The sequence below is a fragment of the Pempheris klunzingeri genome, chromosome 7 (assembly GCF_042242105.1).
Source record: "Pempheris klunzingeri isolate RE-2024b chromosome 7, fPemKlu1.hap1, whole genome shotgun sequence".
NCBI classification, from domain to species: Eukaryota; Metazoa; Chordata; class Actinopteri; order Acropomatiformes; family Pempheridae; genus Pempheris; species Pempheris klunzingeri.
In genome coordinates, this window is record NC_092018.1 from 7,951,106 (window position 1) to 7,975,398 (window position 24,293).

The following is a 24,293-nucleotide window of genomic DNA, read 5'->3' on the forward strand; positions in this document are numbered from 1 at the left end:
AGCTTCCTCCCACAGTCCAAAGACTGTTACGTTAATTAGTCACTCTAAATTGCCCGTAGGTATGAGTATGAGCATGAATGGTTGCCTATGTATTAGCCCTGTGATTGGCTGGCAACCAGTCCAGTACCCCACCTCTCACCCAGTCAGCTGGGATTGGCTCCAGTCCCCCCACGACCCTGAAGGATAAGCGGTATAGACAATGGATATATCTAACTTGATCTTTGAAATCGGTTAAGATGGTGTCATGAGACTGTGGTTGCTTTAAATACTGTTCATGTTTCTGTCTATCGTGGAGGTGGTGTCTGCTGCTTGTAAATAACAAGCCAAAAGAACAAATGTCACAGTATATTGATTCCCAGTTAGAAGTTCTTTCACTTAAGGTCAGAGTGCCACAGATTTGCTTAAGAAAAGTCAGCAGGGTAAGATTCTTTCTTAAAGATTATCTTGAACTGGGATGCTGCAGTTGAAAAGGTGGTTTCCCTACTCAGTATGATTTACTAGATGTTCAAGAGATGACAGCACACTGAGCTCAGGGATTAATAAAAATGTCAAGAGAAAGAAAAGGAATATGCAGAAATGTGTGCATGTCCATCTGTCTCCATGTTAAATGCTTCTTTATAAGATTGCGGGTATCTAGAGTCACAGTCACCTTTAAAATGTATCCATCCCACTAAACGTTTTAATGTTTTTACTTTAGAGTCACTCTGAATGTAAATAGTTTTTAGCTCTAATAAATGAAAAACTATCAAACTGATCGCAATTTTTTGCAAATAGATCTAAATTAAGAGCATACAGTATATAAAACACAAAACAAGTGTCCCCATAGCAATAATACTCAGCCAAAAAGCAGCCTGTTCCCTACCTTCAAGTCAATATTTAATAAAGACACCATTGACAGCATGTTTTTTATACAAGCTGATCAACTAGGAGAGGGACCTTGCAGGTGGGACCTTGTGATTAATCTGTAGAGATGTGTTTTCTCTTTGACGTTAAGAGTCCTTTCTGTCAATCAGTACATGAGCCTAATTACATGCACTGTGGTGCTGAGTTAAATACAAAAAAAAAAAACATGCGAGTATGAATACTTTTTATGTACACTCAATTAAAGGCACTTTTTCCAGTCCAACATTAAATCCACAATGAGGAAATTAGATTTTGTTATCAACCGTGAAAACTTTATTGATTAGAAAGTAGTATTTTGGATAGTCTGACTTGGAGACTTGGAAAAAGTCCCAGTCTGCTCATTACAACGTCAATTCAACAGAATATGGATGCTAACAATGGAATGCAAGGTGTTGCAACAGCTGCACAATATTATCAGTGGATCTCTGTATAAAAACAACATACAGATGACCACTGTGCTTTTGCTGACCAAAGTCCCACTGGGACGAGCCTCCTCCAGGCAGCACTGTCCGTCTCAGCACTGTTAGGCCTGCGGGGCCAGTGTCCCCCCTCCTACCCTGGACATGAGGCGTAGTGGCCCTGTGCTGACAGTAGGGCTGGGACAAGGAAGGGCACCGTGTCTGTATTTGATATAAGGAGGGCTGTGAGCATGGTGGCTGCTCCTCTTTTTTTTTTCCATGCCCTCAGTCTACCCTTGCAAATTCAGTCTTTCTTGGTCCTCTTGGCCTTGGCTATGTTTTCCTGACGCTTCTGCTTTTTCTTCTGTTCACGGTCACGTGCCTCAATCATCTTGGCCAGTTTCCAGGACAGCAGTGCACTGGCAATGAAGAGGGGTGTGAGAGCCAGTATGACAGTGGTAAGGAAACCGTAGGGGTCTTTGGCAGCCCACTCCACCACATACTCTGCCCATGCCCGAACGTCAATCATGCTGGTCAACGATGGGGCTTAATCAAACCTGAGAAAAAGTACAAAGAGAGAAAGCAGTGAATGGCCAGGAGTGTGATACATAGAAAAAACATAATAACCAAAGGCCTTTCACTTACTAGTGAGATGCATTAGTGAAATGCTAACAGTTAACAGTTATTTGACAGGAAATGTATTGACTACTTTGATAATCAACTCAGTGTTTAAGTAATCTATTAGGGAAAAATACCAAATATTTGTTGGTTCAAACTTCTCATATGTAAGGCTATGCTACACTCTAATATCACTGTGTTTTGGACTGAAGGTTGTACAAAAAGCAAGATGACAAGTTTACGTTCGGCTCTCCAAAGCTGTTGTTGGATTATCTGGATTTACACCAGACAGGCACAACATTTGTTGCTGATTAGCAAATTAAATAGCTGAAGTAATGGTACTTTCTCACACTGCTGCAAGAGAAGAAAAAAACAACATCATAAAAACCCCTTGTTTACGCCTGCCTCTTTGTTATACTATCTAATAGAAGCGAATATGACAAAATGAAAACACTTTAGTCAAAAAAGCAACAACGCATTCTTGCTCATTGATTTACATCACTGCAAAAATGACCTAATACATGCAGAAATGCTAAAGGAATATCACCATTTGTTACATTAGTATTACTGTCAGCATGGCACAATCCAAACTATTATTCATCTGTATTGAATAAAACTGTTTAATATTGCTCAGGTGATGCTCACCACATTGGGCTGCATGGTCATAGGAAGTTAAACACAAGTGATGAAATAATAGTGGTGGTTTTTCAGTCATTCAGGTCATAAGATATCCAGCACTGCAAGTCAAAGGCACCTTACTGGGTTATATTTGAAGCTTTTTGCTACTTATCCAGGAACTGATGAAGCATCTTTGACAAATAACAAAATACCGTTCAAAGTGTGAGTGTAAGGAAAGTACAGTTGCTTTAAGGAAAGTATTTCACATGTATTTTTTTTTTTTAAAAACCCACCCCACTTAGTAATTGTTCTGAGTAATCTGTCACAGTATTAACAAAACCAACATAACAGTGAAGGATTATACGCAACCGCGCAAAACATGTGGTAAAGTCCTGTCAATGTAGTCACACAAACATGACAACCGACCTTGTAAAGAGCTGCACTGTCAGCTAGTTAATTCCCAGATAACTCGCTAAGATTAACACAGAAAGCTTAACTTTACATTACACTTAGCAACAGGTTTTCACGCCAGAAACCATCCTTATCATCATGTTACCCGCCGGAATCACTACCACGGCTAATTGAAACATTATTATGTTTTTTAATGAGGCCATTTAATGTAACGTATTGCTACTTTACTACGTATTGCGTTAAGCGCTCCGATTAAATACTCCCGCATTAAACTGCTAAGGACCACCGGCTAACTAGCATCAACCCCGGTCGCAGCTAACTAACTAGCATGCGTCAAGGAAGCTATATTCAGGAATAAACACCTTAAAAACCACTACAACCGGGTACAGCCTCATAACAACAAGCTACGGAAAACACATTCACATCGTCTGCCAGTAAGATCTGAATTTCTGAGATTTAAGTGAAAGATTTGTTTCTGCAACCGTTAGCAACGCTAGCTAAACCCGCCCATACATAACGGCCTAACTTTAAGCAGCAAGAGCACTGACTCTCGGCTAAACAGCTCAACAACAATACATACGGATGTAACGGAGTAGGGAATACATATTAATATTAGTTACTGGGGGTGAAAACGGACTAAATACAAAATAAACATACCAAAGTGCAGAGATTTTGTTTATATCCACGATAAGAAGTACCGGCTCCTCCCTGTTCCCGGAAGTGTAACTCACTGGTGTGGTCGCTACTTAGGAGTCGCCTGTGATTGGCTAAGACGCTTTCCTTTAAAGGTGGGTAATGTAGTCTTTTGGCAAAAGCACTTGAATTCATATAAATATAGGTTTTCTCCTTTGGTGACTTGGGAACGACTATTGTATTTTAATGGCTTCTTAATATGCTTAACTTCTAAACATGAAAACTTGAGCAGTAGTTAGTAGTAGTGCTTTGTCTACAATATTGTAACCTACAGTATTTTAAGCTTTACAGTTAATGCAAATATTTACTAAGATAATTTAGTGCTCTCATGAGGTATTATGTGTATTGATATCCATTAATCTGCTTATCAGACCCAGAGCACAGGATTATAAGAACATTCAGTAAAAGTAGTAAACCATACCAAAGAAAAATGGCATGCAGTAGTAATAAGTGTGTACAAAATCTAATACATTTAGAGAGGCAACAATCCCATTTCACAGTGTTCTTCTTTTATTCTTAAATATATTTTGGGAGCATGAACATGTGGCATAATGTGATTTGAAACTTTGGAAGAGTGAGGCATTCTCTAAACTACTCTGAAACCAAAGCCTTTGAGATTATTTTACTTATTTGGGGTTCAAACTGTGCATTTCAGAGAAACTAAATCAACTATGGTGTTTTAGTGAGTAAATGAATGTGTTTTATATATTTAGAAAATAACAGGAGAGCAGGCAGGGGGCATGTGACCAGACAGTTGCTGGTTGAAACTGTACCCCGCAGATTATCTGTCAAAGCTTGGTTATGGTTAATGTACTAATATGAATATGAATACCAGTGCCATGCATGCTGTAAAACAATGCATGTTGGATAATGATTAAAGTAAACTATTGGACACAGATTAACAATACAAAACTCTTGAAAAACCACAGTGTTGTCCGCTTTGTTAGTGGATGAGCGGTAGAATCAGATGCCATCTAGAAGTTGCCGAGAAATGTGTGAGACTGCTCTGTCTGAAGAATAAATCCAACGATAAGGGAATAACTGTGCAGAAAAAAGCAAAAGGCTCAACTGGCCCTCTGAGAAAGATGACTAACATAACAAAGGAGGACCTGCTGGCTTTGTGAACTTCCTGTGGGGAAGTATTGAAACCAAATCAGGTTAGGCCACATCTGCTCTGTCCATACGGCATGGATCACTTTCAGAGCAGTTCAAAGGCCAGTCTTTTAGACCTACTCACAGAGGAAGGAGAGGGGCAGCTGGGAACACATGCAGACACATTGCAAACACACTCCCTGGTTTACCAGCACAGTTTTGGCCAAGTTTTATAGACAATTTAGAAAAATATCCTCTGGTGCCTTTTTTGTTGCACACTTATAATTATTAGCTTCTGCTACATGTCTCACCAGGCTGCGAGAACCCAGGGGGTGGGAAATGCAGCCGCACCCTAAACCCCTGATGACTATTTTACTCCTTCAGAAGTAGGCCCCCTTTTCATGACACAGCTATGGAACTAACATTATCAACAGACGGGGAGGAGGACCATAAAATGACTGCTCCACAATTTATAGTTAACCAGCTCCACTAGTGGTGTGTATCATAATGGTTACGAGAAAAACCACTGGTCTGGCCAGACCTTAAGGAATTTCCAACTTCCTTTGATTTTGCTTTTTCAGTTGCAAGTTGAAACAAAAAACAAGTTCGTAGCTCATGTGTTTGAGAGTATATTTGCGATTAATTATCGGTATAGGCTGCAGCACGCCAAACAGCTGACCAAAATGACTGATTGGTGACTACTGAGGACAAGCATGTCCAGCTCCATGTCTTCATGTTCCTCCTCCCACGCCCTCTCTGTCTCTGACAGCGGAGAGTCCTTTGGACTACAGAATCGAAAACAACCATCAGGTTGTTATTGAAGAAGCCAGAGCCCGGGGTGGTAGCAAAGGCTCCAAAGGAAAAAAGTCAGTTTTCTTGCCCCCTTTTACCCCTGTGGGAAACTGCGAGACCGCCCCTGGATTAAGTCCCCGCCTTTAAACTCAAATAAGAAGGAAACTTCAAAGGCCGTTGGCCGCCGGGGCCCCGCCCTCGCGCTCCCGGACGGCTTCACAAAGGATTTGCCGACGTTCGGGAATTCCGCCTCCAGTTCCTTTTATAGCGCCACTCGTGCGCTGGCAGCGCTCCAGGATCCCGCCCATCCCGGTTACTTTGACAACACAAAGGACTTCACGGAACTCGCAAGCGCCGCCCACCTTTCCAAATAAGGGCAGCCTCTCCATGTACGGCAAACAATCGGTGCGAGATTGCCCTTTTCTCTTCCTTATCCCGTTTATATGATCGGAGAGGAACTGCGCTTCAGGTTGGAAGCGGTGCGATCATGGCCGAGCGAGTCCAGCAGCCCCCAGCCAAGCGGCTCTGCTGCAGGCCCGGCTACAACCCGGCGTGCAGGCAGGGGCAGCGGGCTGGAGGAGTCCTGTGTGGCGGCGCAGGGTCCGCTCCGGGAGGGTCGGGGAATGGAAAAACGCACAACCCCGAGTCGTTGCTCGACATCGCGGCGCGCAGAGTCGCGGAGAAGTGGCCGTTCCAGAGGGTGGAGGAGCGGTTCGAGAGGATCCCGGAGCCCGTCCAGAGGAGGATCGTATACTGGTCATTCCCGAGAAGCGAGAAGGAGATCTGTATGTATTCCTCTTTCAACGCTGGAGGAGAGGAAAGTGGAACTAGCGGGGACAATAATGACGAGACCCAGCTGCCTTTCCTACGGGGTGTCACTCTGCTAGAGGGTGGCTGGGTGGACAACGTATTGCAAGTCGGTGAGTGGACTATAACGTTACAATACAGCTGGCAAACAGCCTATAATAAGCAAAACATCTAACTCGCACTGTTTGCCTTTTTCCGTGGAACCGTGCCAGACTTTTAAAGGGCTTGTGTTTGCCTTCCATAGCCGTGTGTATTATAAACAATGCAGGGTATTCCCACACCAGTCTACCCTATAGCTGTGTGAGAATAGCCTATTTTCAGATAAGCCCGTAATAGTAGCCCACTTCTCCTTGTTTTTGTCCACTGAGCTGCGCGCATTGAATAGCCCAGAGCCATCCCAATTGGAAGCTTAGCACTTTGTTCCTATTTTTATGTCTTTCCAGCTCTCCATGCCCCCACCAATGGGTACGCAGACAAAAGCCCCCTATATCTTTTCACCGCTGGCTAAATAGACGATATTTAGAAAGGGTGGGAGGGACGGTGATTTAAAGCCACAGTGCTTCTATTTTGTTTGCCAAACACCTTTGTGAGACTGACTGAAGCTTTTCTGCTGCCATCCCAATATTCAGTTAAAGCCCAGGCTAAATGCAGCTGGTGAAGGCAAAGATGCAATTTCTTTCTCTCTCTCTCTGCTGCATTATTTGTGGTAAAGCTCGGAGTAAACAGAGGTGCTGTAGGCTCAGCAACCCCCTGCCTGCTTGCCTGCCTCACTGCCTGCCTGGCTGGCTGCCTTTGCCAGAGCCACAATATTTCACTGCAATCGTCAGTGCAATAGACTCAGCTGTCAATCCGACTCCCCACCCTTGGAAACGGTTCAGGATTCTAATCCCATTAACCTCCCCCCCCCCCCCCCCCCCCCCCTCCCTGTTCATCTGAATCTTAATGCATTCTGCAAACAAGATTTTATGCATGATCTTCTTCCTCCTCCCTCACTCACCCTCACCCTATCTCTCTGCCTTGCTCCCTCTCCCCCTCTCACTTCTTGGCTTACTATCCCTCCAAAGAATCTGTGTGGAGATGGCTTCAGCTCTTGTGGGCTCAGAGAATGTGCAGTGCACAATAGTAGCCATGGAGCAGGCAGACAGGCAGGCAGCTCTCCCTCCCTCTCTGGCCTGTTTACCAGATTCCCCAGCATTAGACTCATTTATGCGCTCACTCTTTTTGGGTTTTAGGAAGCTAAGCACTTATAGTGTAGGGCGTCAGTGAGGAGATATGTGTATGTGTGCTTTGGGTAGGAGTGACACAGAGGGTAACGGGGTCATTTTCTTTGGCCACGCATGTGTTTTTGTGTGTGTGTGAAAGAAAGAGAGGGTGAGGGAGAGAGAAGAGTATGTGTGGGGGTTTGATAAACACAGAGGGGGATTGTGCGTGCATCTGTGTGTGCATGTGTGTGTGTCTTCGTCTGCACGGGCTGTCAGTCTCATCCTGCATGCTCATAGAGAGTGGAGGATGACAGGCGAGTACACAGTAGGAGGAGGGCATGTTATGCTGATTGCAATTTTCGCCCCAGAATTTTTCTTTAGCTGGGGAAAATAAAGCCAAGGAAGAGAAAATGATAAATAAAAGATGCAATCTACTCCAGGGGACAGGCTGCCACTGGAGGACGAGGGCTTAAAAGCAGGGCAGCATGGGAGGGGGCTGTCAGCCACATCACACACCACATGTATTGGCCCATCAAACACGTACAGTGGGTCTGGCCTGGAAAAAAGTGCAGGGTGGTTGTGGGGGTGTGTGTTTGAGTGTGCACACAAGCGTGCATACGTGCATGGCTTTGTGTGGCTTCTTGTGTGTGTGTGTGTGTGTTTGCTGTCAGTGGGATGGGATTCAGTGTTGATGATGAAAGACAGTAGAGCAATAGAATAGATGTGAAGGTTATTGTGTATGGGGGGGAGAGCTAATATACTTGAATGGATCTGCTGTCGCTGTATTCCTCTCCTCCCCCTCTCATCTCCTCCTCCACCTCCCTCTCTCCCAAGTGAGCAGCTATAAAACTCTCCATATTTACTCCCCTAAGGCCAACTACCAGCCCCCAGTCTCCTGTGATTATTTATCTTTTTCTCAAAGACATTAATCACACGCTTTTCCTTTTTTCCTCCATCTCTTTCCATACATCAGTGCTGCAGAGAGAATGGATCGGGGGACGGCGTTTAAGGGGAAGAGCAATAGATCGGGTGATATCAAGAAAAAGAGGGGAAGCCTAGAGGGAAAAAGTGGGTGGAAAATGCAAAAGAGGACAGAGGTATTGAAATGGTGATTGCAAGAGAAGGAGATGTATGAAAGTAAAGAATGAAGCGCAGAGAAGGGGAGAGAGTGAGATGGATGGGTTGTTCTTTCTCCCATGCGAGCTCATCTGTTCCAATGCCAGCCTTCCAGATAAATATTCATATACGAATGCAAGTGTTATCTAGCAGTCCACTGCTTCTCATATTATAGCAGTGTTATAACAACCCCGCTTCGGCCCTCACTTGCACCCTTTCTACTGTCAAATCAGTGATGAATTTGTCAGCCGCTGACCAGGTAGTGGATCACATACCTAACATCATCCTGCATGAAAAGGTTCTGTGAGTAATAATACATTAAAAAACCACAAATGAATAAAATGAAATATGCATGTTGCTTGGGAGAAAAGTCCCATAACAACTGCTGTCTGTCAGGAAAATTACATTGTCATGAGCTGATCACAGGAACATCACTACATACATCTAACCAGTGTGCCGAGATTCAATTTTCTTCAGCTTGTCAATCAGAAGTAACTGATCATCATTTACCGGTAGAGAAAACTTCCAGAGCTGCCTGTTCTGATCATAGCATCTGTTCTCCGGCCCCCTTGTGTAATTTAGACTCAGCAGCTCATCATGCTGAAAGGAAGGCTAGCATTATGGTGCCCCGTCCTCTAATTATAGAATTCTAATCCTATGGCTCTAACATGGCATGACAAAGCATGTTTGCACTTCATTACCCTCCTTCCTGTTTTAGTCCTCCTGTCTGGGTCAAGTTCACCCCCTCTTCTCTCATTCATTTATGACATGTACTATCCAGCTCCTCCTCCCTTTGACCCCTCATCCCTGTATTTCTAACTCCCACCCCCTCCAGTCTGCCTCCAGGGCTTTGTGCCAGGAGGTAAAAAAAAAAACATAACCCCCACCACTACACACACACACACACACCACCACTACCACCACCACCTCACTCTTACTATCCTGTTACCGTAAGCCCCATGTCCCTATGGAGTGACATACTGATGCCTGGCATATGTCGCTCTCTGCAATGTCATTAGCGGAGACTACATGCTACAGCCTATTTATCCAGCTCTCCTTGTTAGGCAAATTTTTCACATGAAGCTACATGTCATTTTATCATGCTGCTGCCCCAAATCTGAGTGATGAGGTGGACACTTTGTTGAGGCTATTTTAAATTAAATTAGAATGAAAGTAGATATACATATCCTGTAGCCTATTTTGGTGTATTTTCCATGGTGGTGTTGTTGGACTAGATAGCCTATAATATTTTGCCTTTCCGCTGCCTAAAATATCACTGAATGTCCATTGGCAGTCATGCCTGTTTGAGTGTGAATGTCATCCTCCTCTGCTCCACCTATTTCTGAGACAAATTGGTGTGTGTGTGTGAGTGTGTGTGTGTGTGTGCATATGTGCGTGTCTGTCTTGTGCTTCTGTATGCTCATAACTCAGGTTAATTTGTTCACGCTCTGGAGAATCTTAATTAGGTTTCTGCGTCATCTACTCTCTCTCTCTCACCCTCTTTTTATCATGATGTCAATGAAACGGTGAAATAACAACCAGGCTGGTGGTTCCCTGTTTTTTAACCTGTTCCTTTTTTGTAACACAGATGGTGAAAATCATAACACAGACTCTCCTAAGCCTTATGTTTAGCCCATAAAACGCACGCTTTAGGTGTGTGAGTAGAGTAGCTGTAGAGCCATATGTCATTTCCTATTGACTTTAAATCACGTGTGCTTAAAATTCAGGCAGAACCGTGGCTATATCAGACATAATTTACAACAATGCAACACATAGACACAGACAACACCCACAAAACAAAGGGGCTGATAAAACAAAGAATATTTGCTCACACTAGTAGGTTATTGTTTGTGTGACAAAGCAGTAAACCAAATGCCAAGGAGAGATCTGTACCACTCACAAAGGTGGAGTAACACTGAGCATGTTTGTGCAAGAACACAGTCATGCACGCACACACATTTTTGTACTCTGCACTTTTTTTAAAACTAAGAATTCACAAGGCTATCCAAAGGACTTCTTGAGGACCCACATCGACATTTCAAGCATTTTGTCCACAAAGGTGCAGAATTTAAGATGCCAAACGTAAATCTTGCATGAGCATGTTGCCCGCGAGACGCTATCAGGCTGAGCTGGGTTTTTGGTGGGTGAGGGCTTATTCTTTTTGTTTGTGTGTGGGCTGTTTCTTTTCATGTGGGTGGATCTGGTTTTATTTTCCTGTTAGGTTAGAGAGTTCCTTTATCTTTTTACAATGCCCGTTGAGAACGAGCCCACATGCCTACCACCAAAGATGGAGAGAGACAGAAGGCTCCCGAACATGATGTTTTCCTGTGTGAAACCAGTAAGATGCTGACAACACTATGATTCAGTACTTTTGAAAAATATAATAGAAATTTTGAATATTTGTAATTCTAAACAGTGATCTACAGAGAGGTTCCCTTTGTGGAATCAGGGAGACTAAACCTTAAAGTCAGCTAATCAGATGGGTTTTTGGACCAAGCTCTAAGGTGAGAGTGTTGATCCTGGATCCGGTGCCTCAGATCTACCCCTAGCCATGTGACCATCCCTGGGCTTGTATCGTCATGGAAACATGGTTGAGCCTAGAGCTAATGTAAACAAATGGCTGTCCAAGGGAGAGAGAGAGAGTGGGGTAGCAACCACATCCATGTGAAGAGACACTGAGTCTTTGGGGAAAGTGCTCTCTCTCTCTCTGACTGTGTATATCTGTGAGACGGAGAGAAGCAGATTCAAGGCCTTTGTCCCATTATGTTGGTTGAATGGAAAGAGGATAGGATACATTTCAGCTGTCGTGTAATGGAAACACGTTAGTCTCTCTTCGCGTGAGAGTGTGTGTGCATGCATCTGTAGCTGTGCAGATGTTTGTATCAAAGGATTGGGCAGTATATGCATTTTAAAAAGTGTTTTCAGTTTAATATCAGCATGTATTTTTGCTTGGTGTTGGATAATATCTGGATTTACAAATTGTCCAGGTGATGAAGTTTTGTTAAGCCTATCTCAAGTTTGGAACTACATCTTCCATGGAAACTGGAGTTAGCATCACTGTAAATCTGAAATATGTTTACCTGCTAATTACTTTCATTCTACTCATAATGAGTTTCAGCACAAACCCAATTTCCGCCTTCGATTACTTAAAGACAGCCAGCCCCAGCCAGTTTTCAGTCTGGATGGCACCCTCAAGGACTGAACTCATAAAGCAAACCCCCGACTCTACTGTTACCCATCGGGTAATACATGACCACTGGTTCTTTTGCTAGCTCTATCATGTTCCCAGTACATCAGAAGTTTCCAGAAGGTCCCAATGGTTGTCACAGCCCCAACTCCAAGCTTTAACCAACCCCATTCCCAGACCCAGATGTGCCTCTAGATAGATCATTCCCACCACAGACCATAACTTCCTCTGGCCAGCCACGTTCCATCTTCTACACCCAGCCATGACGGTCTCCTGCTCTTCACATTTCCAAGACTGTACCCAAGATGTACCATTAGACAGCCCTTCTGCCATCTAAACCTAGCTCTGTCTGCCTTATTTTCTACCCTTCCACCTGACTGGAGCCAGCCTCCTCCCCAGTCCCATTTCTAGTCCCAGACATAGCTGTTTCCTCCTTGCCCCACTTAAATCACCATTCCCAGTTCTAGCCACCTTGTGTCTGCCACGCTCCCAGACCTATTACCAAGTTGCCCAAAGACGACGGTTCAAAATTACCCTGCACACTAATACTGGTTCATTTTCAGACATGCTCAATGTACAATAGCAGCCTGCTTTGCCCCTGTTAAAATAAACCAGCGCAAGTAATAAAGTTCCAGCATGAGTTCTCTAACGTCTGCCCCAGTCCCCTTTCCAGCTTGACTTGTCTCCTGTCCCAGACTGTGGCTGCTGGGTGTGCGTCAGCACAGCTCCTCGGCTGACTGACTCTGTCTAGGAATCCAGTGCTCCTTCCACAGAGCTCCTGGCCCTCTCCTCTCTGTGAGCAGAGGGAGCAGGCGATAGAAAGGCTACTAAATCCACAACGACAAGGCCCTATTAAAAGCCGTTTTTTCTATTTCATTTAATGACTTTTATTACCAGCCGCCCTTCTCTCTTCGATTTGGCAATAATAACAACAGGGGAATGCAGCACTCAGCGTTCTTCTATCTGATGCTCCCTTTCACTTTTTTTTCTTTTTAATGAATTCCTCTTTGCACCAATGGGCTGCTGAAATAAGCACAAAGCAGTCCAAGACTCTGCTTACTGCAGTGAAAGGTTCAATGTATGTATACTGTGTGTGTGTGTGTGTGCGTGTGTGTGTGCATTTACTACATTATGGGATGGGAATACATGTTGAAGACTACACATGCCTTCACTGTTGCCACAGAACAGATCCTCTCTGTGCAGTTTGGTCAACAGCTGTTTCTCCCCAGAAGCCAAACAGCTTTGGATGAGCCCAAAGGCAAAAAAATATTGTGTGTGTGTGTATGTCTGTGTGTCTGTGTGTGCGTGCGCATGCGAACAATCTCCGTATACCTTGTTAGAGAGTAAAAAGTTTTCTGCTGTTGACCCAGATTTAAGGGCAATAATTTGATCTTTGCCAGACAACAATGAAGGGTATAGCAAAGAACATCTTGACTTTTGCTTGAAGTGCTTGATCTACATCAGACTAACTTCTGCCATAGCCTCTGCATGCCGAAAAGAGGCCACAAGGATGTTTCTCTGTTGTGGCTAATTTTGATGTTCATCGTTATTGTAAATGATTGTTGGGTTGAGAATTGAGTGTACATTTACCCCTTTAAGCCGCATCCTGGGTAAAAATATTCTTCACCGAATGCTTACACAGGATTGTAAGTAAAGGTAGATTCGTTAAGCCTGTTTTTATCTGTGTGTGAACATGAGCTTGTGCGTGTATGACTTTGTGTGTTAATGGCTCAGTGAGCGTGTTTATGGTTGTGTGTGTTAGGCTGAGGTATGTTAATGATAAGAGGGTGGATGACATTCCCGTCTGTCATCATTCCCACCCTATCCCGTTTCCACTCTTGCACACACACACACACTTGCTTGCACACATGCTTTAAAGACACACACTTGCTTGACGGTGCCAGTGACTAGGCGCCTTAGAATAAACAACAGCAGAGGATGAGGGTTTACCTGCCGCTGACCCCTATCACACATACGCACACACCAGCAGAGGTGTTTACTCATTGACTGGTGCCTCCCCCAGCATTGAGCTGGCCCAGTGTTGACCTCTTCACTTGACCCCCAGGGATTTACTAAAGTCAAAGGTCAATCCGGTCAGATTGTCCCTTCAGTGGTGCATTGCCATGCTTGAAAGACGGGCCTATGCTCACATTATTGTTTTCCAATAAACAGCACCTGACAAAAGGAAAAGACTGCTCGCTTGATTGAATGTGTCTTTTGCATGTTCCAAAGAGCAATTTCTCACCTGAGGGATCAGCCTAAGAGGGGACGATGTACACGCCCAGTTTTTTCTCGTCCTTTTGTGGAACACTTGGGAATCTGAGCCAGGTTGAGAAGGGGAGTTTACCCTCTTCTCTCAGCTCACACAGCTCAAGTGCATGTGAGCTATGCAGAGGAGGAGGCCCTGAGAGTGTGAGGTGCCTCTGGCTGTGCCTGGTCCAACGATGTCGTGGCTGTGTGGCATGTGAGACATGCATTCACTGCTCTGTGGCAGAGCTGAATAGAGCTAGAAAGGCTCTCCAGGCATGAGAGACAAAGAGACAAAGAAAGAGAATGAGAGAGATTCAAAGGGAGGGAGAGGAAGGCTTTCAACTGACTACGGAATTTAGTTTGCCCCTCTAAATAGTTTTGTCTTGAAGGAGTTCTTTCTTTTTCTTCCTTGCTCATTTCCTTGCTTGCTTGTCTTATTCTTACCTCATTCTTTCCTTTCATCTTCCTGTCGTCTCATTTTCTTTCTCTTCTTCTCCCAATCTCTCCATACCTGTGCCTATCCTCGTTCTCTTGTGCATTCCTTCCTCGTGTTTATAAGCTCTCATGATCTCTTTTTCTCCCCTTCTCAATTTTCTAGTTTCATTTCCCAAGCCAGGCAATAGAAACTCATATCTTATTTACACTGCCCCTATCTAGATACAGCATGTTTCCATAGTGTTTCCTGTGTCTAAACTCCCAAAGGAAGGCTAGCTGGCTAGCTAGCCCCTGCTCTCTGTGCTTTGCTCAGTACTACCAGTCTGCATCCAGACCTCAGGGGCTATCACTGTTTCTACATTTAGAAGCTCTCTGTTTACCACCGTCTGGAATTAGGAGAAGAACAGGACTTGGCCTATTTGCTGTCGTGTCTTGCTCTGAAGTTTTTAAATGATCCTCACCCAGGCATTGACCCCCATCTTGGAACCTTTTCAGAGTTTGCGCTGCCCTTCAGAAATTCATCAGATATCATTACCTTTTGTATGTTAGTCATTCATCTGATGCATTGAAGAGGCAGATCAGTGTTCACTGTCGTGCTGAAAGACAAGACACTTTTTTGGTTGGTTGGTTGGGGCTGAAATGCGTTTTAAAAAAACTGTCAAAAACAGAAAACTCATTTTGAATGTCTGGTCTTATTCATAATCTTGTGTACTCATTCTTTGATCAGATAGTTCGTAATTTAAATCAATATTTGGCCTGTTATAGACTGTTCTCTATAGACTTGTCCCCTTGCTTGTTTTTAGACAACATTGAACTTTGGCTTCTTTGGTTTCAGAAGTGTAGAATATCATGCTTTTGTTTCTCAGTAAGATATTGAAGAAAGTATGACTTTCATATCTGCACTGGAGTAACAACATGAGGAACGAAACATTTCAGAGCATACCTAGCCCTATGTTTTTACAGAGCGCTATAGCTGCTGTGTTTGGATCCGAGTATTTTGGGCAGAAAAAAATTGTGACTCCTTTTTATTGTTAGTGGCAAGTGAGAAATTAGCCCCATAAATCAGGTTGTGTCTATGCCATGCCCTGCTCATAGAAGCAGGACTAGAGTGTAGGTGAAGTACAGATGTGCCATTGTTGTTGCTTGGCATGACTGTCTGCCACTGTGTATTATTGCCACCCTGTCTGACAGCATTCTTGCCAAAAACCTACTATCTGGCTGCCTGTCCGTATGCCTTGCTGTCTGGCTAGCTGTTAGCGGCTAGCTGTCCCTCCTGGGTGGCTGCATCACCTCACCTCCTACCCCCCTCGCAGCCAGTGACAGCCCAGCCCAGGGAGACGTGGGTAATGGTCCTCTCTGATGTACAGCCTGACTCAATTGAACTGGATGGCAGACACACGCCTAAAATAACAAAAGGAGGGGAGAGAAAGAAGGGGGGTGGTGAGGGAGGAGGGGAGGGAAGGAGCGAAGCGATCGATAAAGCAGGGACACATCGCCTAATAAAGATTTATTCCTTTTTTTCCCCCCTCGCCGTTCGCCTTGGCAGGGCAGAGAGGGGGAGGAGAGAATGTGATTAGTGGACTTCTTCTCCCAGGGCACCTCTGATAGCATGTGTGTATGCGTGCACAGCAGTATACCCCAATGCGTTATGTGTGTATTTTTGCATCCCTATGTGTTTATCGCATGTGTCTCTCTCTCTCCCGAGAGCAAAGAGGGTTAAAAACAATCTCCATCGTTTGCTCTGCCGGCAGTGGCACTAGCAGCTGCAGCTGTGTCCCTGCCTCTCTCTCTTCCTGTCAGCTAATATTTAGTTAATCTTTGGTCTGGGACCTACGGGACTGGCCGGAGCTCCTGGTGCCCCATCCATCTCGCACTGATCTATATTCCATGCTGGATCCCTGTGCCATTAACCACCACCGAGGGGAGGAGTGAAAGGGATGGAGAGGAGTAGAGGTAGAACACAGAGGAAAGGGCAGATGGGTGGAGGGAGAGCCGTAGAAAGACAAGAGAGTGATGGAGAAAAAGCAATAGAGGAGGGGGGGGGAGAGGGGGCTGTCTAGCATCTCAACAGTAAATGAGAGGAAAAGGGAGGAACGGAGGTGGGCCCAGCTACTCCAGCCATGTACAAAAATGTCCCCCCCTAATTTGGAGGAAAACTCGAATAAAAAGAGCAATGCAGGAACTGTGCAAAAGGATGCATTGATCAGGCTTTTTGTTGATTTTTGGAGCGCACCATTCCCATTCATGTTCCACCGCCCTCTCCTGTTTCCTGCCTTTTTGGATTCATACATAGAAGAGCAGGTGGAATTACTTCAATCCAGCTGAAAAGACAAGAAACAACAGAGAGCGTTTCCACACAGTGTTAAAGGTTGATGAAGGAAAAGGTAGCATAGGTGGAGGAGGGGGAGAAAAAGAGGCAAAGGTGTGGAGATGAGTGATCCATAAGCATAGAGTGGGCCACTTCATTGATATGCATTGTGTAGTTATGAGGGGGTCCACCTGTGAAGGCTCCAAGTGCTGAGTCACTCACTAACGCACAGACTAAATGCTTTTATCTCAGACGCCTGGTCCATCTGAATGGAATATAATAGGCCATAAAGTGCTGTGCTAGCAGTGGCTGCTTGCCCCATGGCAAGCCCTCACCCCTCGCTCCCCTACTCCAAATCTCATTTCACCACTTTTGTGGAAACAAAGGTTGTATGAGCTCTGCTTTAATTACATCGTTTTTTTTCTCATCCTTTCAGTGTTTTCTCCTCTTTCAGTCCCTCTTTTCTTGTTGTTCTGTAGTGCTTCTCAGTCAGCCACAGAGAGCTTTCTCTTCTCACTTCAGCCCTCTGTCTAAACTCCCTGTGTGTCTCCCCCGTTCACTCATGTGTGACCCCTTTGCTGCTGAGTGTGTATGTAGCCGTTTTCTCATATGAACTGAGAATCAGGTGCAGACATTGTCTGGAGTTGCCCTTTCACACATGTGGCACACAACAGAAGATTGTCCACGTCAGACGTGTTCTCACTTACTGGAAGTACTCCGCTTGGTTTAGGCAAAGGGTGGTGCCTGTGTAGAGGATGCTTGAGGAAGCACATTGCACAAAAAGTACAGCAAAGTACTGTAACGCTTTGTTTAGACGCTTTGTTTACTCCCTTTGACGACGAGGCTACTAACTCACCGTAAAGAAGATATCAAAACTACATGTATTTGTATCCACAGTATCATCAAGAAAGGAGTACAGATATTTGTATTCTTCAGGTTTCACGCCAGTCACATGATAGAAACTAGAATCAACATGCCCACTCATTGACTGTGACTTCTCCATACGATGACCCGCTCTATTCACACATGGACATCAATCAGACACTACACAGACTTTGCGCTAGAGAGCTGGCTGGGTAAAGTCCGGTCCAACTGATTCGGACATTTGTATTCTCACACACAGCTCCTCTGGGTAATGTCTAGATGAGTTCAGGGTTGCAGTGCCTGCGTGAAAGGGACTTGTGTGTGTGTGTGTGTGTGTGTGTGTGTGTGTGTGGGGCACCTGTTTGGGATCTCGGTGTGTGTTTGGGGTCATGCCTGCAGGTCATGCGTAATGAATAGCAGAGCTGTTGCTGAAGCACAACTGGTTGAGAAGGAGGTAGCCAGAGAATAGCGCACCAGTGACGGAAGGAGAGGTGGAGGATGGTGGGATGGATGGAGGGAAGAAAGGGAGGAATGAGGGAGCAGGAGGACCACGGAGGGAGGAAGGGAAGAGTGGTTGCAAAGCCAGTGAGCCTTAACCACCTTCTGTCAGTCTGTCTGCTCTCAGCGCTCTTTTCTCTCTCTCATAGGAATCTAATGGCTTTTCCACTGTCCTCTTTCCAAACCTCCACCACCACCCTCTCCCCCTTCTCTCTTCTTTCTCTCCCTCTTTATCCTCTTGCTGTTTTTTTCCTTTCTAATGCCTCTCCATCTCCTCTCACTTTCCGTTCCTCCGTTAAAATTCTCCCCTGAAGTCTCTGCACCCTTCCCCTGCTACCTCCCCTCCCCTTCTCTCCCTTCCAGCTGCTGGCCAGGGGAACAGCTGACTAAATCTAAAGCTGGGGCCCCTGGCTCTGGCCCTGGCCCCAGCCTCAGCTCTGCCACAGCCTCCTCCTATTCTCAGCCCCCCTCCCTCTCCTCTGGCCTCTAGCCCTGGCTCCTCTCTCAGCAGCCCCAGCTCAGCCCTGGCCCTGTCTCTGAGCCTCCGCTCCAGCTCTGCCTGACTCTTAGCAGTTCCCTCCAACCATCCCCCTCTATCCCATTTCGGAGCTGAAAAGCCTCAGAACCCCTCTCTTTCTCTCTCACTGTTTTGCCTATAAGCCTGCCCTCTTTCTTTCCCTTTTTCTGTTTTTTCACTCTGTGTTTCTTGCTAATTCACTTGCTCCCCCTCCTCCCTCCTCTGACGGGCTGTAGCTGGGCCCCTGGTACTGTCCCAACTTATCTGGACTAAGGCCTCATCCAGGTTGGCTGCAGTTCAGTTCTCTGGCTCCTATACCCAGCCTCGCTAGCCAGGCATCTTTCTCTCTCTGGCTAGTACCGTTAGTCACTGTAACTCATTGTGGCTCGCTTTACTCCAAGCCACATTTAGCTTGTACATTTGGTCGTTTTTGGCTCAACACTTCCTGCGAAGCTCTTTGTATCCTCGTATGTCTCTTTGTCTCCTTGACTCTTGCTTATGTATGTCTTTTTAACTTGTGTAGACAGGCTCGGCCCAAGCACAAACACATACGCTCAGCCCACTGACGCGTGCGTCGTGCAAGAGTGTGAAGCGTATGACACATGATTGGCAGCAGGGGGAGGATGGGGAGAAGCAGCAAAGGGGAAGTGGGCCTTGTCACATCTCCAGGCAAGCCGGGGGCTCGAGTTTGATCGCTGCCCAGGGAAAGGAGCCTTTGTCCCCCCCCCCCCCCCCAACCTCTGTGGCTGTCAGAGCGAGGCTGCAGGCTTGTGTGATTAGGTTCAGGCTCAGGTTCCGCCATCACTCTTGTGAACAGACGTTGCCCACAGAAGACACCTGTCAATGCTCTTCTGCTCGTCCTCCTTTCTGACACCCAACTGCACTGAGATGAGCGACAGAGGGCTGACAGAATAAAGTTCAGAGAGCACCCCACAGCTACAGTGGGATGCACACACACACACACATTCCCTTTGTATGGAAGTGGGCCATGGAAGCCCAGGCAGGAAGAAGCTGAGTAAGTCTGCACCAGTTGAAGCAACATCAGAATCTTCTGGAACACCTTGCAACTCCTCACAGATTATTATTCAGCCCACTCCCTGTCTGTCTAATGCCCGATGCAGCCTTTGTCGTTTTTGCTGTCTTTGTTGTCATTTTTTGTTTTGTTTTGGTTTTGTGTGCATGTGTATGTGTGAAGCGGAAATGGGAGGGGGGAGGGGGCAATAAAAGTTTCCCTTGTTGACTGACAGATGCGGGACGATGAAAGAAAATCACAACGTGCCACAGACTTCAAAGATTCCTGTGTTCCGCCGTTTATTGGCAACAACGCACAACAACCTCTCTCCCGATGTGGATTCTTCAAAATAGGGAGGGAAAAAGCTAGACGAAACAGAGGCAGATGACAAAGAAGCTACCATCCAAACAGCTAGAGGGGGTAGAGGGAGGAGGAGGGGTGCTAAATAATCAGACCTAAGCACTGTAACCAAATCGGACTGCTTTTCAAAAGCATTTTCAATCAAAATAGGCTTTTTGATGCGCACTGATGCTGATACCAGGGATGTTTGAGTAGAGAAAAAGTGACGGCTTGAAGTTGTAAAGAACTCTCTCCGCTTTGGGGGAAGCTTTGGTTCCTAACTCTGACGCTTTTTTTCTTTTATTGCGTTCGGAGTGTGTGTGTTTCATATGGACCAGCACAACAGTAATTAACTACGTGTAAAAGCTAAGAAGAAGTAAGCGGCTTGGTTCTGCTCTCCTAACCTTAAAGACTCTCTCTCTCTCTCTCTCTTTCTCACTTTCTCTCTCTCTATTCTTTCTCTTGTCCAGGATGGCACCCATTGACTGCCACTGACCTAATTTGGGCAAATTTCTCTGACCTACTTCATGGGTGAATGCTGACTTGCCCACGGGAGGGGATTCTCTCTCTGTCTCACACACACATACACATGCACACATATTCTATTCTATTCTATCCTTATGATTAATATGCAGACCCTCAATTTCCTTTATGGTTGCTATGGCGTCCAACATGCACTCCCTCAGTTGTGCCCTACACCCCCCTTAATCCCCCATTCCACCCTGTCATTGCCTCATTTGGCACTTTGGCATCCCAAATGAACGTGATTAGGATCTCAAAGTACAGACACGTGGGTAAATATAAATAAAGCGGTTGGCCTTTGTTTCATGTGGTCTCACAGGTGACATAGTCGTACTTTACAAGTCTCTGAAGAGACATAATCAACATAATTGAGTAAAGATATGATTGTTCTTTTGTCATCTATGAATAGGCAAATTTAAGCAAATTTGATCAAACAATGGGAAGATGCGTTGAGTGTATAATCACAGTAACTCCCGTACAAAGTTAGATGGATAGAGACTACTGTCTATGGAGCAATGCTGATCCCATAGGAGGATTGGTATCTTTAACCCACTTGTATCGAAATTAATTCAAGCATCATTGCGTTCCTCTAAATTAATTCCCAGTTGACCGTACACATACGATGCTCTGGAGGGTTATGGAAAAGGTGTTGTCATCGTTGGATTAGTTTTACCCTTTTAACGTGAGGATGATTAGTAATAAACTTCTCTGCCTGCAGACTCCCATGAGGACATGGTAGTCTAACTTGATTCATTTTTTCGGTCATGCTCATATATTAATCTTTGGAAGCTTTTGTGCAGCCGTGCTTGTGTGTGTTTGGGAAAGAACGAAATGGGTATTTGTATTTTGTCTCTGTGTGTGGACCTGCCCGCATTCCCGTGTGCTCATCTGTGTTTGCCCACATGTGTGCAAGGCGTGTGCCCCCACAAATACAGCCTGTGAATGCAAACACACACGTACATACATGCTCGAACAGGGCAGACGTGTTGTCATGGCAACACATACAGGTGTCAACAACAGAAGCTCCAGGGTGAACATTGTCTCCCTTGTGTCCAGCAGGGTGCAATTTATCTCAATGTAGCCATGAAAGGCAGCTATTTACATGAAATGAGAGCTGTTTCTGGGAAATAGGGGTCTCTCTGAAGGTTTTGATGTCAGCTGCCTGCTTTTAGCTTGAGAGTGGAAACCTAAACCATCTAGAGAGGCGGAGAGCGAGAGGGAGAGGAGCGAGCTGTAAACCTACTGAGAGAGCTCAGTTCCCTCATGTGGTTGCAGCTCTTCACCCTGAAAGTCCCTCACTGTTTCCCCTTAACACACTCGGAGAAGGCCAAGTGTAGCGTGTGATTTCAGATGCTTACAGTTTGCACAGAGTAAATCTAACCCCCTTGCTTTATAGCTTATCCTTAAGAGAGTGGTCCTAACATCAACGTCAATATTTACAGGAATAGCCCGCAGGCAAGAGAATCGACCACCACGATTCAGCAGAGACATATTCAACCTTTCTCTTGCTCCCCCTCCCTCCCTTACTCTCTTTCTTCCACTTGTCTTCATCCCGGTTATTCCCATTCTCTGCAGCAGTCTGTCGATCACGGCGCCAGGTGGCTGAGGTATTTGTCTTTGGGTTGCCTTTGTTTTGTATTTGTGTGTGTGTGTGTGTGTGTGTGTGTGTACGTGTACGTGTACAAAGGTGCGCCCTGTATACGCGCGTGCAGCATCTTCGACCGGGCTGCGGCTTTGACACAGGCTCAGCGGCTGTTTGAGAGATGCTGGATGACGCGTGTCAAGTGATATTAAAAGTGAGAGGACCTCCCCTCCTCCCTCATTCACTCCCCCCTCTGCTCTGCCCACCCCTTCGCCGTGGACTGTGTCTGCTGTGGTTAGTGTGAGCTATGACACTTTTCATTGGGGTTTTTAGGGGGGAAAGCGGCATGTCTGATGTATGAGCCCTCACATCTCTGTGGGTAGAGTGGACAGTTTGGCCTACATAAGCTCTTGGAAGGTCAGTGGATATAGATCAGAATAGATACAGTGCGCATATACTATACACATGCTTTGCTCTTCGTAATTGAATAATCTAAACAAATCTGTGTGAAGGTGATTAGTATATAAACTACATTTTTGTCTGTGGCAATGATAATCGTTTGGTAATTGCTAATTAATGGGTGTGTATCTTAGTGGTTGCAGTGCTTTTGTGCTGTCTGTGTCTTCAAAGAGAGAAGAAAGAGAGTAAATCCGGGTCACTCTCAGACAGGCTACCTGCCTGTTTAGATTTTTACACCGTCCTATGTGCATTGTATTTTAGAAGAAGGACAAAGATATGGGTAGATTTGCTAGGCCACTACAATGAAACAGGAAAGTGGCATGTGAAAGGTTAACTTATATCCTGATGAATGTGTCAATTCTCTGTGGTGTTTGTGTGTGTTTGTACATGCGTGTGTATCTGCTTCCATCTGTGTCAGGTAATAAAGTAGGACTAGTGGGCCTGTGTGCTCAGTGCTATAATGGGACAGACAGAGCCAGGAGATGTTGAGCAGGAGCAGGTTTACGCCAGGATGTGGCATGCGCCGGCGACCACAGAACAGCGGGGGTGACCTCAGTGACTCCAGGAAGGAAGGGGTTAAGCACGAGCCGGCAGGGCTGCATGGGCTGCGTTACGCAAACTGGCGGCTGGCTGGAGCTGAAAGGGGAAGTGCTGAGCTCAGAGGAACACTGGCTCAGAGCCATGACTCCCTCCTCCCTCCTCTGAAACTCCCCCCTTCGCCTCCCCTGGCCCTCTTCCCCACCTCCCCGCTACAGCTGAGCGCTCCCCATGCTTCCCACCGCCAGGCGTGGTGATGTGTGTTTGTGTGTCTGTGTGCCTGTGCTGGAATGCAGCTTCCCCCTCGGCTGGGGCCTGTGTGTGTGTGTGTGTGTGTGTCTTTCTGTGTGTGTGGGTGTGCACGTGTGTGTGTCTGTCTGGAATGATGCCTCCCCTTGTCTAGTGTGTGACGTCAGTACACACAACGGGTCAGCTTAGGGCTAGGCAGCATTCTGTGTGTGTGTGTGTGTGTGTGTGTGTGTGTGTACGTATGTAAGTGTGCGTGCGTGTGTGTGTCATGGGAGGGGGAGCAGGGGAGGAGTCAGTTATTGGAGAGAGAAAAAGGAAAGAGGAGGGGCTGTTTGTGAGCAGAAGGAGGTTGACTGCAGGGAGTCACTGAAGCCAGTATGCGTGCATGCATGAAGGCATCATGAGTGTGTGTCAAAGGGTGGGGTTGTGTGTGTGTGTGTGTGTGTGTGTGTGTGTGTGTGTGTGTGTGTGGTGGAGTGTGTCGGGTGACTTTCCAAATGAAATGGGAAGGGTAAAGAGTGTAAGGTTATTTCCTGGCGTGGACAAGTGAACCTAAAAATGCACACATACTTGCACATGTGCACACACAGTCCAGTGCTGTTAGTGCTCAGCTATTTTCATATGCAAATGAATTCTCTCCACTTTCAGCCATGTTAGTTTCCACAGTAGTGACTTTTTGTCTGTGTGCCGTGTGTGCCGTGTGCCGTGCTAGCTGTACAGACTCTCAGTGCAACGTTTTTTCCTCTGTTTACTTCTTTTACCCTTTTTTGTTTTTGAGCTTTGGTGTCAAGACACATTTTAAGGCTGTTTTATCAAAAAGATTAATCACAAAAGGATTTATAGGACAAAGTTCAAATTAAGCAGGAGAAACACATCCGTAATCA

The 24,293-nt window shown here is 45.6% G+C and overlaps 2 protein-coding genes across 2 annotated transcripts in view; one reads left to right on the plus strand and one right to left on the minus strand.

Moving 5' to 3' along the window:
• Positions 1-1,070: 1,070 nt before the first annotated feature.
• smim15 (small integral membrane protein 15) lies at positions 1,071-3,675 on the minus strand. Its single transcript, XM_070834150.1, has 2 exons — positions 3,606-3,675; positions 1,071-1,858 (listed from the first exon to the last, which is right to left on the minus strand). The coding sequence occupies exon 2, from the start codon at positions 1,828-1,830 to the stop codon at positions 1,606-1,608; it is 225 nt and encodes a 74-aa protein (XP_070690251.1). The 5' UTR covers positions 1,831-1,858; positions 3,606-3,675; the 3' UTR covers positions 1,071-1,605.
• A 2,325-nt stretch (positions 3,676-6,000) lies between these two features.
• Positions 6,001-24,293, plus strand: part of LOC139203421 (zinc finger SWIM domain-containing protein 6-like) — a 45,378-nt gene continuing 27,085 nt past the window's right edge. Inside the window, exon 1 of the mRNA XM_070833146.1 lies at positions 6,001-6,445. Coding sequence (XP_070689247.1) covers positions 6,013-6,445 — 433 coding nt within the window. The 5' untranslated portion in view covers positions 6,001-6,012. The remainder of the gene's footprint in view (positions 6,446-24,293) is intronic.